This window comes from Mixophyes fleayi, chromosome 7 (assembly GCF_038048845.1).
Source record: "Mixophyes fleayi isolate aMixFle1 chromosome 7, aMixFle1.hap1, whole genome shotgun sequence".
In the NCBI taxonomy this organism is placed as follows: Eukaryota; Metazoa; Chordata; class Amphibia; order Anura; family Limnodynastidae; genus Mixophyes; species Mixophyes fleayi.
In genome coordinates this window covers 7,541,403-7,556,403 of record NC_134408.1, presented here as the reverse complement: position 1 = coordinate 7,556,403, position 15,001 = coordinate 7,541,403, and the positions used below count along the sequence as shown (strand labels likewise).

General features: G+C 47.3%; 2 protein-coding genes across 4 annotated transcripts in view; one reads left to right on the top strand and one right to left on the bottom strand.

Moving 5' to 3' along the window:
* SETD1A (SET domain containing 1A, histone lysine methyltransferase) overlaps window positions 1-1,126 on the bottom strand; it is a 29,819-nt gene extending 28,693 nt beyond the window's left edge. Inside the window, exon 1 of the mRNA XM_075178870.1 lies at window positions 1,013-1,126. Coding sequence (XP_075034971.1) covers window positions 1,013-1,102 — 90 coding nt within the window. The 5' untranslated portion in view covers window positions 1,103-1,126. The remainder of the gene's footprint in view (window positions 1-1,012) is intronic.
* A 159-nt stretch (window positions 1,127-1,285) lies between these two features.
* FBXL19 (F-box and leucine rich repeat protein 19) lies at window positions 1,286-14,653 on the top strand. 3 transcript variants are annotated; one of them, XM_075178875.1, is made up of 11 exons: window positions 1,286-1,391; window positions 2,784-2,990; window positions 3,229-3,372; window positions 5,163-5,249; window positions 5,671-5,838; window positions 6,986-7,018; window positions 7,163-7,785; window positions 9,726-9,889; window positions 9,981-10,145; window positions 13,044-13,262; window positions 13,415-14,653. In XM_075178875.1, exons 2-11 carry the CDS (start codon window positions 2,823-2,825, stop codon window positions 13,603-13,605), a joined length of 1,962 nt encoding a protein of 653 aa, XP_075034976.1. In that variant the 5' UTR covers window positions 1,286-1,391; window positions 2,784-2,822; the 3' UTR covers window positions 13,606-14,653. The 3 variants fall into 3 exon arrangements, with proteins under 3 accessions (XP_075034976.1, XP_075034974.1, XP_075034975.1); XM_075178873.1 differs by lacking the exon at window positions 1,286-1,391 and adding an exon at window positions 1,398-1,624; XM_075178874.1 differs by lacking the exon at window positions 1,286-1,391 and adding an exon at window positions 2,077-2,511.
* The last annotated feature ends 348 nt before the right edge of the window (window positions 14,654-15,001 follow it).

The following is a 15,001-nucleotide window of genomic DNA, read 5'->3' as shown; positions in this document are numbered from 1 at the left end:
TACATTTACCCCCAGATGTCAAAACTAATGCCAAGCAAACTGAAGGAAGTGTGTGCGTATACAGGTCTATTCGCTTTTAATGGCCTGTTTAATAGGCTTTAAATATGCACATGGAATACTTAAACGCCTATAGGTTGTAAGCTTGTGAGCAGTGCCCTCTTACCTCTTTGCCTGTCTGTTATTACAGTTTTGTTTTAAGGCACTACAGAGTATGTCGGTGCTATATAATTTATGTCCAAGTGCACAAGATTACAGAATAAGTTGCTTAACAGAGTAGCCAAGTATATAGAAATAGATAAGTGACAAAACAACAGAAATAATATTGATATATATATATATATATATATATGCAAAGCATAGGAAAATATAATGCATCCAGTTAAGCCAAATTCAAATGGGAAAATAAATGTCATTATATCCAGACAATTACCCCACTACTGTGAGGTTATTATATAATATATTATTAAATGTAAAAAGAGCTCCTCTAGGGGATGGGGGCACCGTTTTTAGGCGCTGCCTCTCTCGATCAACGTAACTCCAGATTAGCCATGCATGGTAGATGTCACTAAGCCTGGTGGTATGGGGTCATATAGGTGCTGGGCTTGCATGGTGCCCCAACTTTAGTCCCCTTTAGTCTGATTCTGGGGTCCCCTGATTTTCAGATATCCAATATATTCTATTGGGGTTTCCAGAGCAATGGCACAATGACACATTGGGCCCCATCTAAACACCATGGTGCTATACAATAGGTTCTGCTATACACAGTATATACTTGTAGTAATAGTAATTATCTGCGGCTTTATATACTTATAGCCCTACAGCCCCCTCATCCTGGTATAGTGTGGGAGATATTTCCCTCATTTTCCAATTGCAATTTATGAATTGATGTAAAAAAGCAAAAAACTAATAATCCCAGATAGTGAATGCTGTAACCAATAGTATTGAAGTTACAAAATAAGTGTGAAAAGCAGAAACAGTGCATTATCTCAATGGGAAAATGAGTCAGACTGACCAATGTTGGAATCCTGGCTCTGTCCCTGACAGTTAGGGCCAATAGGCCTCTAAAACTGCCCCCACAGCAGTAACAACACGTCTCCTCCATCTATTCACCCTGTGAACTGTCCTAACTGACCGCTGCCGAAGAAAAACTACATTTCCCGGCAGGCCACGCGACCCAGGAACCCAGTGACTTCCTCTTCCTCCACCGCAGCCCGCCCAGAGACTACACTTCCCGGCGTCCCGCGCGGCCAGCAGCCAATGCCGCCATGTCTCTTGTAGTCCCGCGCGCTTCCGCCTCGCCTGCCAGGAGGCCCAGCGCGAGCCCGGCCTGGGACCACAACTCCCGGCGTCCTGTGCGCGCCGGGGGGCGGCCGCTCTCGCCTTTCCCATAGGTCGGCCATGTTGAGTGTGGTATTGTTATGTGTGTGAGTGTGAATGTGAGAGGAAGAGAGTCAAAGGAAGGGGGGCTGCTGGTTTGGGGCCCGGTTTTGGAGCTCAGGGGCCAGCCACAGACTCGCTACATGCCGTGTGTGAAAGAGAGGAGGCCGCAGGACACCAGGCACCCCCAGATCCCGGGCTCACACCACAGGCGGCCGGAGGAGTGTGGAGGGAAATGAGGGAGCAGGTGGGGGAGCCATAGAGGAAGCGAGGAGGAGGCAGAGCGCCCTGCTGCCTGGAATACAAGGGGTGCTCCCCCCTAAAATACAGATCACAGCTTGTACCCAGGGCGAGGATACCCAGCACCCCCTCCCCATATAGCTGCAGCCCCATACTGTCCTTATCTGGGGCCCCCCTCCATATAGCTGCAGCCCCATACTGTCCTTATCTGGGGCCCCTCCCCATATAGCTGCAGCCCCATACTGTCCTTATCTGGGGCCCCCCTCCATATAGCTGCAGCCCCATACTGTCCTTATCTGGGGCCCCTCCCCATATAGCTGGGACCCACATACTGTCCATATCTGGGGCCCCCTCTCCATATAGCTGGGACTCACATACTGTCCATATCTGGGCCCCCCCTCTTCATATAGCTGGGACCCACATACTGTACCTATCTGGGGCCCCCTCTCCATATAGCTGGGACCCACATACTGCCCACCTACTGTCCATTCCTGGGGACCCGACCACATATAGCTAGGACCTACATACTGTACCTATCTGGGAGCCTCTTACTGTCCATAGCTGTGGCCCCCACGCTTCATTTAGCTGGAGCCCACCTACTGCCCCCTCCCCATATAGCTGGAGCCCACCTACTGACCATACCAGGGGCCCCCTCCCCATAGAGCTGCAGCCCACCTACTGACCATACCTGCCCCTCCCCATATAGCTGGAGCCCCAATACTGTCCATAGTTGGTGCCCCCCTCCTCTAAAGGGGTACACACCCTCCCTGGGGGAGGATAAGGGGAGAGTGTCACCATCCTGGGGCTCTCAGGAATTATTACAGCACAGGATAACCCAGTTCTGACCATGGTAACACAGAGCCCCCGTCAGGCCCGATCAACAACGCAGAGCAGGTCAGTCCCCGTGGGGCAGATGTGGGGGGAGCATGATCTGCTTAATGGAAATAATGGGGGTTCTGGGAGATGTACGGTTACCACCTGTTAATTGCATGAACAGTGCTGTCAATGTCTTGTCTTACTGCAGTAATATAATGCAAGGCATGCAGCTCATTGTCACGCATTATTATTGCTTAACCTTTATATGGCGCCAACATACTACACTCACCATGCATTGTGTCCAGGTAAAGTTGCACTTTTGGTCTAACGCCTCTGTTTTGATTGACCAGGAGTGGGCACAGCTGAGGCATTGCTCGGCCCAGTGGGAGATGTCGGGAAAGGGCCTGGGGGCTGCGCGGCGCCGGAGGACCCGCTGCCGGAGGTGTGAAGCCTGTGTGCGCAGTGAGTGCGGAGAGTGTCACTTCTGCAAGGACATGAAGAAGTTTGGAGGTCCCGGGCGTATGAAGCAGTCCTGTCTGAAGAGGCAGTGTACGGCGGTAAGATGGAGACCACTCACCGCAAGGGCGGTAGTGTAAGAGGGCTCGTAAGGGTGGGAAAAAGATGTGTAGGGGATCGGAGAATAGTTTGGAATGTTACGTCATTAGAGGGAAGTTTTGGATGTGTTCAGCAGTGCAGAGAAAAATGATGTAAAAGGAATAACAGGAAACTGAATACAGATAATAACAGAAGGGTGTTTGTACTTGGTTGGAATCTAATGAGGTCTCCTCTCCACAGCCGGTGCTCCCGCATACAGCCGTGTGTCTCCTCTGTGGCGACGCTGGGAAGGAGGACACTGCTCAGAATGAGGACCAGAAGTTTAATCTCTCTCTCATGGAATGTACCATTTGTAATGAGATTGTGCACCCCGGCTGCATCAAGGTATGACCCAATCCCCCTCAGCCTCCTCATTCTATACCCTGGCATGGCAGGTGCAATTATTACGGTTTTCTATTAATGATACCATAGTAACGTTTGTAGTTAGTGTTATCCTCTCATCAGTAAAACGAAACATTGGGAATGTGTGAAGTGTTTTTCCAACCCAAAAGAGCCTATACCTTTCTAAACTCACGTAAATTATGCGGTTTTTATTTTAGCAGGATTTTAAACAAGGGTTGGGGGAGGGAGATGTTGAATTTAGGAGCTAGAGGTCAGATGGAGCTTTTATGAAGCCAGGGAAGTTATGTACCATTGAGAAATTCAGCTATTGACCCAAAGTTAAGAGGTAACTTTCAGGACTCCATTGGTGTCTGTCCAGCCCCAATCTAACCGTGTGACAAGTTCGGAGAGTTTACATGTTGTAGCTGTTTGTTTGCTGCAGAAAAAAATCCAATTCGTATCTGGAAAACGGCAAGAGGAAGGGACTGCAATGTTCTGTTAGTCGGCGATTGGGATCTCCTAGGAAATAAAATATACATAAGTGGAGGAAATAAATGGAAACGCCTTTTATGAAGTCACTTAATAGGGTGTTGGGCTAATATAACCTGTATGTGCCCTTATGGATTCACCAGATCCGCTCACTGTTGCAAATAAGCACCGAGTTGTCTTGTTGTGTAGGTTGGAGCCACAAATGCACTCTTTAGTTTTTCGGGAACCTGGTGACGTGTGCTTCTAGAGGTGATGAGCGATTTTGTAACCAGTCTATGACACCCCACTGTGTGTAGTCCTCATTTTGACCATTTCTTGGTTAAATGGACTGCTTGCAGGATTGGAACAAATTTGCAGTCATCATCTGATCTGTGACTTCTCGCATTGTCTTGCAAGTATTTGGGAGTGAATTCACAAATCTCACAATCCTGGAGTGTGCACTTATACCCGCTGTTGCCCTCTCCGAATGTTTTACCCTCAGAGCTCCCTGCTGATAACACTTTAGGCACCGTTACTCATGAAACATTAGGAAGTAGAGTCGTCCTGGTCACTGAGGCTCCTGCCAAACCTGCTCCACTAATCACTCCCCTCTCAAAGCCCTGGAGGTCTCCTCTTGCAGCCATACAGGCCATAATTATAGGTAACCAGGGCAGTCCTACATCTCTATTCATGAACCTGAGCATGCTAGCTTGTTTTCTGCCACTTGATGAAGCCCTGTGCTTCCAATATGCTTGGTGTCCCTCATTTACTCGTCTGTTTTCATTTGTTTGTCTACTACTCCTTGACATATGTAACATAGAGAATGACCCAAAGTAATGTGGTTGGTTTATAGTAAATTTGTACTTTCTACACTATTATTAAAGTGGACTAGTGACCATTAGGCTTTTAAAGCAAAATATTTAGTCTGTATAAATTTATTATTGTAAAAATGTATTGGTGGACAGTCCACTTTTAAGTATGTTCATATCTGTATAAGTAGATATATGTCTGTGCGTATGTGACTAGTGTATATAAAGTCTGTGTAGAATCTCGGTGTGTATAGATATGTCTGCGTCTATGTATGACTATATATTACCCTTAGAACATTGGACTGAGACCTTGAAACTACGCAGAGAGACAATGGTGCTTCTGTCTGTAGTGATTGAACTTGTTGGGTTTTTCCCCACCTCAATCAGTATATGTATTATGGCTGTATGGTTAATCTGCATCTCCCTGGTTTCTTGTCTCTTATCTTCCACTTTCTCTGGTCACATCTTCTCTTCTCCCTGTCATTACCTCTCTCACCACACCCTGTGTCTCTTCAGATGGGCAAGGCCGACGCTGTTATTAACATTGAGATTTCCAATTGCTGGGAGTGCCCGAGGTGTAAACGTGAAGGTCGGACGTGTAAGGTACGGTAATTCCCTCTTGTTGGGCTGCAATGTGCAGGGAGGCCAGAGGGGGGTGGTAGAGAACTGTTTTATAGTGAGGCTAAAATGCAGAGAAGCTGCAGAGATGAACAGTTAATTGAGCTCTATGGGAAGAACGGACCTCCTGTCCTCGCCGTGCAAACTCACAGGTTCAGTTAATGTGGAACGTTGATTGTTTGATTATAATAAAATCTTTTCTGTTAGCTTCAGTCTCATCACTATTAGATAAAAATGTTTCACATGTGTTGAATTGAATGATCAGATTGCAATTTATCTTGTAGTGGACTTTGCCTAATAATTAGGGTCATGCACCGATACGCTCATGCTATAGGCTAGTTATAATGAATCATGGTTGTTCTGATGTATCTCATAGAGTAATGGGTTACTTTGGACGTTCTCCTAGGATTCCCTAGATGGGTCAGGGAAACGACGCTTGGACAATGGAGAAGATGGTTTACGGTGGAAACTGACGGACGATCCACCGGGCAGGAAGAAAACGTCAGAGGAGAATCAGGGACATAAGAGGAAGAAGGAGAAGGAACCAGTGCAGGAATTGGGGGTGAAGAAAAAGGTAATCGTGTGTATCCCATCGCTAACACCAGTTGCTGCCTGATAATTCTGGGGTCCTGTGGGTGAAGGATGAGCCGAATCCTACGGCCAGCGAAATACCACAACTCCCTCACCTACGTGTATTATTACTGTAACTATATTTTATAGTTTTCTCTATATCAACTAATTGATTTATTTCAAGATATAGTCTCCAGAAATTCTTTGCAATTATTTTGAGTGGACAGTTTATTTCAATCTCTTTTAACTGTTTCATAGAGTAACAGTCACTGATGAGAGTACTGTAATCCCTGTAACATGTGCTCTGTCATATGTGTGATTACGTCACACAGGTGATTCCTTCCGGGGTCAACATTTCGGATTTGTATTTAACCACTTGAAGAACGCTGATTTAGCAACACTGAGAATAGGGACCACTGTAGGGAAGTATACACATAGTGAGTGCTGGCTGCAGTAGGGATCACTGTAGAGAAGTATACACATAGTGAGTGCTGGCTGCAGTAGGGATCACTAGGGAAGTATACACATAGTGAGTGCTGACTGCAGTAGGGATTACTAGGGAGGTATACACTGTGAGTGCTGACTGCAGTAGGTATTACTAGGGAAGTATACACTGTGAGTGCTGACTGCAGTAGGGATCACTAGGGAAGTATACACAGTAAGTGCTGACTGTAGTAGGGATCACTAGGGAAGTATACACAGTGAGTGCTGACTGCAGTAGGGATCACTAGGGAAGTATACACACAGTGAGTGCTGGCTGCAGTAGGGATCACTGAAGGGATGTATACACATAGTGAATGCTGGCTGCAGTAGGGATCACTAGGGAAGTATACACAGTGAGTGCTGACTGCAGTAGGGATCACTGAAGGGATGTATACACATAGTGAATGCTGGCTGCAGTAGGGATCGCTGTAGGAAATTATACACATAGTGAATGCTGGCTGCAGTAGGGATCGCTGCAGGGAATTATACACGTAGTGAATGCTAGGAGGAGCAAGACCACAAGATAATACAACACATAGTAAGCCCACCATTTGTACTCTGGTGATATTTAGGGGTCTCCTCCGTCCGGGCATGTGTTCATGTCTGAGATGTAACTGTAACAATATATTACCGCTTCTCTTCTGATTGGATATATTCTCTCTTTGCAGATGAAAGCAGAGAAAGATAAGAACATAAAGAAGGTGAGTGATAAACGGGGACCTGCCAACACTCGCTGCATGCTCTCGTCCTGCGTGAAGGCGCTTAGTCCCCTGGTGGGAGCATTTATGTCCTGTATTCAGCAAGTAGACATGTGCTTATTTTGTATTGTCTTTCCCCCCTGGCAGGAACCGCAGACACCACCCGACCCAGTCCCCATATCCGACCGTTCCCACCAGCGAGAGAAGATTGAGCGGTTCAAGCAGATGTGTCAGATGTTGGAGCGCGCACGCAGCAGCACTTCCAGCTCTAGCTCTGACTCCGACTCCGATTCAGACTCTAAGGCCTCGCAGGGCAGCAGTGACACTGGTGATGGGGGGGAGGGCCGGGAATCACGGATCAGCTTCAGCACCAGCTCGGAGGAGGAGGAAGAGGAGGGCTCGGTGGCAGACGGACAAAACGGCACCAGGAACGGCAAACAGAAACCTCCCCGAGGGAACAGCAGAGAGAAGGAGAACAGGAGGGGTGGAGGGGTGGGAGCTAGGAAAGGAGCCTGTGGCAGGAACGCAGCGCAGGCCAGGAGTAACATTTTAAAAAGGCCGCTGGTGCCCTCCCCGCCCAAGCCACCTCCCCTCCAACTGGAGAGACATGTGGTACGACCCCCTCCCCACAGCCCTGAACCAGACTCCCTGCCCTTGGACAGTGGGACGGACCATGTAATGCAGAGGGGAGTCTGGCTGTCGGTTTTCAGACACTTGGGACATAAGGAGCTGTGTGTCTGTATGCGGGTGTGCCGGACCTGGAACCGGTGGTAAGAGCAGGATAATGGCGCTGGAAGTGTTTCTTCTCTCACTGTAATATTGGTCATCTTTCTACCTGTGTCACATGACTGCTCTCTCCAACCTTCCTATTTACACTTCTCCAGCTCCCAACGCCCTCCACCCTCATGTACCCATCATGCTTCACTCTCTTCTCCATCTGTCACTTTGACACTGTGCGTCCCTCACTAATATTCACGACACAGAGATATGAGGTACTTCCTCACAGACTGCTTGCTGATGGCTTTATATGTTCTATGGTGTCTGCTCGCTTTCCCTCATCTCTATCCTCTGTCTTCTTTACATTTCTTCCATCCTGTTCTCTCCTGTGGTTTGCTACCACTCTGGCCTCTCCCTTCCCCCCCTGTCTCTCCCATATACTGCACTTTATGTTGAAGTGTGATACCATATGCCGCACACTGTATACTGTACCATACACCAATCAGCCACAACATGAAAACTTCACTGACAAGTGAAGGGAATAACATTGATTATCTCGTTACAATGGCACCTGTCATGGGATGGGATATATTAATTAGGCAGCAAGTGAACATTCAGTTCTTAGAGTTGATGTGTTGGCGAAAATGGGCAAGTGTAGGGATGGCTAGACAACTGGGTCAGAGCATCTCCAAAACGGCAGGTCTTGTGGGGTGTTCCCGCTAGTGGTTAGTACCTACCAAAAATGGGCCAAGGAAGGACAACAGGGTCATGGGCACCCAAGGCTCATTGACGGCTAGCCTGTCTGGTCCAATCCCACAGAAGAGTTACCGTAGCACAAATTGCTGAAAAAGTTAATGCTGGCTATGATAGAAAGGTGTCAGGACACACAGCGCATTGCAGCTTGCTGCGTAGCCACAGAACAGTGCCCATGCTGACCCCTGTCCTCCACCGAAAGCACCTACAATGGGCACGTGTGCGCCAGAACTGGACCATGGAGCAATGGAAGAAGGTGGCCTGCTCTGATGAACCACGTTTTTGATTATACCATGTGGACATCCGAGTGCGGGGACAAGATGACACCAGGATGCACTATGGGGAAAAAGGCGACCTGGCGGAGGCAGTGTGATGCTCTGGCCAATGTTCTGCTGGGAAACTTTCATGTGGATGTTACTTTGATACGTACCACCTACCTAAACATCGTTGCAGACCAAGTACACCCCTTCCTGGTAATGGTATTCCCTGATGGCAGTGATTTTTCGCCCCGTCACCCTGCAAACATTGTTCAGGAATGGTTTGAGGAACATGACAAAGAGTTTGAGGTGTTGACTTGGCCTCCAAATTCCCCAGATCTCAATCTGATCGAGGGATGTGCTGGAAAAAGAAGTCCGAGCGATGGAGGCCCCACCTCGCAACTTACAGGATCTTCTGGTGCCAGATACAAGAGGACACCTTCAGATGTCTTGTGTAGTCCATGCCTCAAGAGGTCTGCTTTGGTGTTTGGTGGCACGAGTGGGAACTACCCAATATTTGGCAGGTGGTTTTAATGTTGTGACTGTTTTGTGTATGCTGCCCTGTATACTGTACTGTGATACTGTATTCTATTCTGTGCCGTCTTGTCGCACGCTGCCCTGTATACTGAGCCTACAATAACTGAGGGAATGCGATGGATGAATTGTAATTGCCGTCAGGTCAGTTGATAGACACATCTGACCATGAAGCCCACTGATATGTTATGAGTCTGGAAATGGAACTACGCATTTGTTTGTATAACACAGTGATTTTATAAGGAGAAGATGTTTAACCATCCATGTATGTGAGAGTGATTGGCTGAAATGAATGAGGCCTTCCAGGCATAAGAGGACGGCCTGTGATTGATTAGCCGCGGCTTATCATGACCTGTCCTCTTTAGCCTGGAAGCGTCTCCTAGCCAGGTACAATAGACGAATACGTTGGATTTAAACCTCCTAATAACGTTCTGCTGTTCTTGTGTCAGGTGCTGTGATCGCCAGCTGTGGACGTCCATTGACTTAAGCCGAAGGAAATCAATCACCCCTCCTATGCTGAGCGGAATAGTCCGGCGGCAGCCGGTCAGGTTAGACCTAAGTTGGACCAACATATCTGAGAAACAGTTGACCTGGCTGATCCACCGCCTGCAGGGTGAGTGGGGGAGGGGGCAGGAAGCGGCATGTACCCGCGTGAGGTTGGGGTACGGAGTCAGCATTGTTAATGTTCCTTAATCTTTCCTCAGGACTGAAGGAGCTCCTAGTGGCCGGCTGTACCTGGGGCGCAGTGTCCTCCCTCTGCACCACCTCCTTCCCCTGCATGTCTCTGCTGGACCTGGGCTCCGTGCAGGGGATGAAGACCTCACACCTCCGAGAGCTGCTGTCTCCCCCGTCCTCCGACTGCAAAACAGGTGAGAATATGAAGGTGGGAGTTAGCTACGCTCTCCAGCTGGTTTCACATGGTAATGTGGGCATAAGGGTGTACTACCTTATTGCGGCCTGCAGGGGGCTCATTGCTAATACAGCTGTATTCACTCACCTTCTGGCCGAATGCAGGGTACTCTATGAAGACATAGGGGTATATTTACTAAACTGCAGGTTTGAGAAAGTGGAGATGTTGCCTATAGCAACCAATCAGATTCTAGCTGTCATTTTGTAGAATGTACTAAATAAATGACAGCTAGAATCTGATTGGTTGCTATAGGCAACATCTTCACTTTCTCGAACCTGCACTGTAGTAAATATACCCCATAATCTATGTTCATCAGGATAGAGCCATTTAAACAAACATATCTGTACTCCGCAGCACTGGTGGTAACGGTTTTATTAATGCATAAAAGCCAGTATTTGAAGTTACTTTTGTTCATATAGTGTATATATTATTTGGCCACATCTGTTAATTATTGAATTGAGGTGTTTCAATCAGACCCGTTGCCAGAGGTGTATAAAATCAAGCACCCAGCCCTCCAGTCTCCATTTGCAAACATTTGTGATACAAAATGGGTCGTTCTGAAGAGTTCACCGACTTGAAGCATAGTACTGTGATAGGATGTCACCTTTACAATAAGACGGTTCGTGAAATTTCATCCCTGGTGAATACTCCACGGTCAACTGTTAGTGATGTTATTACTGAGCCACGAAGCGGAAGACCATGTAAAATCAGACTGCTAAGGCGCATGTTGTGTAAAAGTCGCCAACGCTCTGCTGATTCCATAGCTGAAGAGTTCCGAACTTCCACTGGCATTAATGTAAGCACAAAAACTGTCCAGCGGGAGCTTAATGGAATGGGTTTCCATGGCTGAGCAGCTGCATGCAGCCTCACATCACCAAGACCAATGCCAGGCGTTGGATGGAGTGGGGTAGAGCACACCGACAATGGACTGTGGAGCAGTGGAGACATTCTGTGGAGTGATGAATCACGCTTCTCTGTTTGGCAGTCAGATGGGCAATTCTGGTTTTGGCTGATGTCGGGAGAACATTACCTGCCTGACTGCATTATGCCAATTGTGACGTTTGGTGGAAAAGGGATAATGGTATGGGGCTGTTTTTTCAGGGTTTGGGCTAGGCCCCTTATCTCCAGTGAAGGGCAATCTTAATGCTTCAGCATACCAAGTCATTTTGGACAATGCTATGCTTCCAACTTTGTGGCAACAATTTGGGGAAGGCCCTTTTCTATTTCAACATGACTGTGCACAAAAAAAGGACTACAAGGACATGGTTTGATGAGAACAGTGTGGAAGAACTTGACTGGCCAGCACAGAGCTCTGACCTCAGCCCTATCGAACACCTTAGGGATGAACTGGAACAGAGATTGCGAGCCAGGTCTTATCATCCAACATCAGTGCCTGACCTCATAATGAATGGGCACAAATTCCCAAATCTTGTTTAAAGCCTTCAAAGAAGAATGGAAGCTTTCTATTGCTTCAAAAGGGGAGCAACTTCATATTAAAGTATATGTATTTGGATACAATGTCATTACTGCCCCTGTTGGTGTAATAGTCAAGCGTCCGAATACTTTTGTCCATATAGTGTATATAAATGCGTGATATTAAGCTGGATAATATACATGACGTAACTGGAGTGTTTATACATAATAATTTCCACGCTCTGTCTCTCTGTTAGGAGGGTGAAGCTTCTGTAGTCATAGTAACATAGTTGATGAGGGTGAAAAAAGACACCAGTCCATCAAGTTCAACCTATTTTGGATCTCCTGCGATCCTGCACTTATATTTGAAATTGATCCAGAGTAACCAACCGCCAATCTGTTTCAATTGTGAAAATCCCCCCAGACTCAATATTGCAGTTCTATTTTTACCCTATTTCCACTACTATCCTTTATTTTAATTAATGGTCGTATCCCTGGATACACTTTTCCCCTAAAAATTTGTCTAACTCTTTCTTAAACATATCTATTGAACCCTCGCTGGCAGTGAATTCCATATCTTGACTGCCCTTACTGTAAAGAACCCCTTCCTTTGCTGGTTGTGATATTTCCTCTCCTCTAACCTTAGGGGGTGACCACGTGTCCTGTGTATAGTCCTTGGGGTAAAAAGTTCCCATGAAAGCCCTCTGTATTGACCCTTAATATATTTGTACATAGTAATCATATCCCCTCCTAGACGCCTCTCTCCTAAAGTAAACATGCCTAAACTGGCTAACTTTTCCTCATAACTTAATGACTCCATACCCTTTATCAATTTTGTCTCCTTGAACCTTTTCTAGTTCCAAATTATCTTTTTTATAGAGTGGTGCCCAGAACTGTACTGCATGTTCAAGATGAGGTCTTACCAACGATTTATACAGTGGCAAAATTACACTGTCTTCCCTTGCATCTATACCCCTTTTTATGCATGTCAATGGTTTATTTGCCCTTGCAGCTGCTGCTTGACATTGAGCACTATTGCTAAGTCTACTGTCTATGAGCACTCACAAATCCTTTTTCATTATAGATTCTCCTAAATTAATTCCATTGAATCAACCAGACAGTGACTGACAGCTGGGCAGACTTGCTTTGCAGAAATGCACTGTGTAGATTGGTTGATTCATACAGAAGGGCAGGGCCAGTGATCTCGCAGCTTTTTCACCTATATAAGATCCAATCAGAACACTGTGTCCTTATAAGATGTGGGAGGAGCTTTGGTTGCCTGTAATGGAGTGGGAAGGTAATGTTACCAGTAGAATGTGAGGATAACTGATGTATTTTATTTTGATGCTCCGTTATAGTTGACCTGTACCTGTTCAGTCATTGTAGATTGTTTGCTGAGAACGATGTGTAAAACACTCCTTCATCTGTGTCTTTCTCCTGGTAGTTGCCTCAGACCCCAGGGGCCGGCTGCCCTGCCTGTCGGAGCTCCGCCTGTGTGGTTTGGAACTTGGGGACTCCGCCCTCCGCCTGCTGCTTCGCCACACTCCTCGTCTCCACCGACTGGACCTGAGTCACTGCGCCCAGCTGAGCGACCATGGCATCCACATACTTACCGCAGCCACCTCTCCGCTGAGGGACAGCCTCATTCACCTCAACCTCACAGGTACCTAGTGTCTCTACTGACATGCCCTGGCATAGGATTTTGTTTTGTTGCCCTTATTTACTTCTTCCACTGTGCCTCATTTTCCCCTTCTTAGAGCCCTTCCCTCCGTAGATACCGCTCATGTTTGATTAATGCTCTCGATCTCCGCTTAGGGTGTCACCGCCTGACGGACCAATCGCTGGCTTTCTTCAAGCGATGCCCCCGCTTGCGACACGTTGACCTGCGCTCCTGCCGTCTCCTAACCAACGAGGGTTTCCAGCGGCTGCTCCAAGATCCGCCCTCCGAACCTGACGGGAAACCCTTTCAGTGCGCGGAGGACCAGGTGCTCAGCCGGGAGAGCTAGCGGCGGACGTAAGGACTCCCAGCATAGCGCTGCTGCCTCAGGCAGGGGGGCTATTCTACTGTATCTACCTCCTCTACCTGCCCGGGTGCCGCACCTGGGTATTGGGCGGAGGTTGCACTGAACTCCCCAAGTATTAACTGTTGAAATGCCAGTGTTGGGGCAGCAGAGGGCTGCAGCCGTTTCTGGTATTGAAGTGGTTAATTGAGGGGGAAAAAGGAACTTCCTACTATCTCAGCCTGAGAATTGGGGTGTGGACACCCCTTGTATGTTAATTAAAGGGTATAGACAGGTGTAATACAATGAAAACCTCTCCGCAGCCCGTTGTGGGCTTTGTTATAACCCATGGAGTCGCCCCGTGGTCCTCTCCGCCCGCTGCGGCCCTTCTGGCATGTCGCCCTGCTTGCAGGGAAGGTCGCAGCCCACTCCAGGGAGAAGGGACGGTGGGTTCCGACTCCATGGGCTCGTTTTTAAATGGTTTGGGTGGGTGACGCTCTGCAGGACGAGAGCAGGGGCTTAGACTTATCGAATTCATACCCTGTGGGAGGTTTGTGGGGAATAAGATGAACTGTCAGCTCCTGGGCTTTAGGGCGTTGGTTAATTATCTCTGTATGCCCGGTACTGGGCTGATGATTCTTCTCTAGCCTTTTTCTCAGGGTAAGGGTGGTTGTTCCTGAAATAGCTCATGTCGCTGGGAACAGTTGCACTGAGTATCTTCTGATCTCACTGGTTGTCATTACAAGAAGATGGTGATTTACTATACAAATCGGCATGTTTATCCCCTTGGAGGGATAGTTTGTTGTATTGAAGGCCTCTGGCTGTTTTACTGGGGGAAGGCTTTGATGAGCTACGCTGTGCAGCTACATTTGGGGGTGGCGGAGAGAATGGTTCTGACATGACATTTGCACGCTACAGGCACATATCACGTTTCTCTCCTCCCACCCCGCCTCTTCTCACCGCTGGTTATTGCGGTCTCTACAATTCTGCTCTGGTTATATTTGTTCCTTTTTTTTTTTTTTTTTTTTATTTTATATAAAGTGGTTTTTGTATATCTCCTGCCTCTTGAGTATGTTTTCCCTATGTGACGGTGAAACGCGTTAATCACCGATTCAGATTGTGGAGCGGTGACGTCTGCTCTGCGATGGGGTCTGAGGTCGTCCTTCCACACAGATCTCTGTAACAGCTAGAACTAGATGTTGGTTCTGCAGCTTTGAAAAGCAACACAACTAAATGCAAACACTCCCAAGTGTACCTAAAAGTAATACAAAATCTAATGGCTGTGCTCGGAGCTTCTGGGGTAGATTTATCAAACCTTCTGAAATGCAAATGGTGAGGTGTTGCTTATAGCATCCCATTGGATTTTAGATATAATTTAAGTATTACATTCTAGAAAGATAAC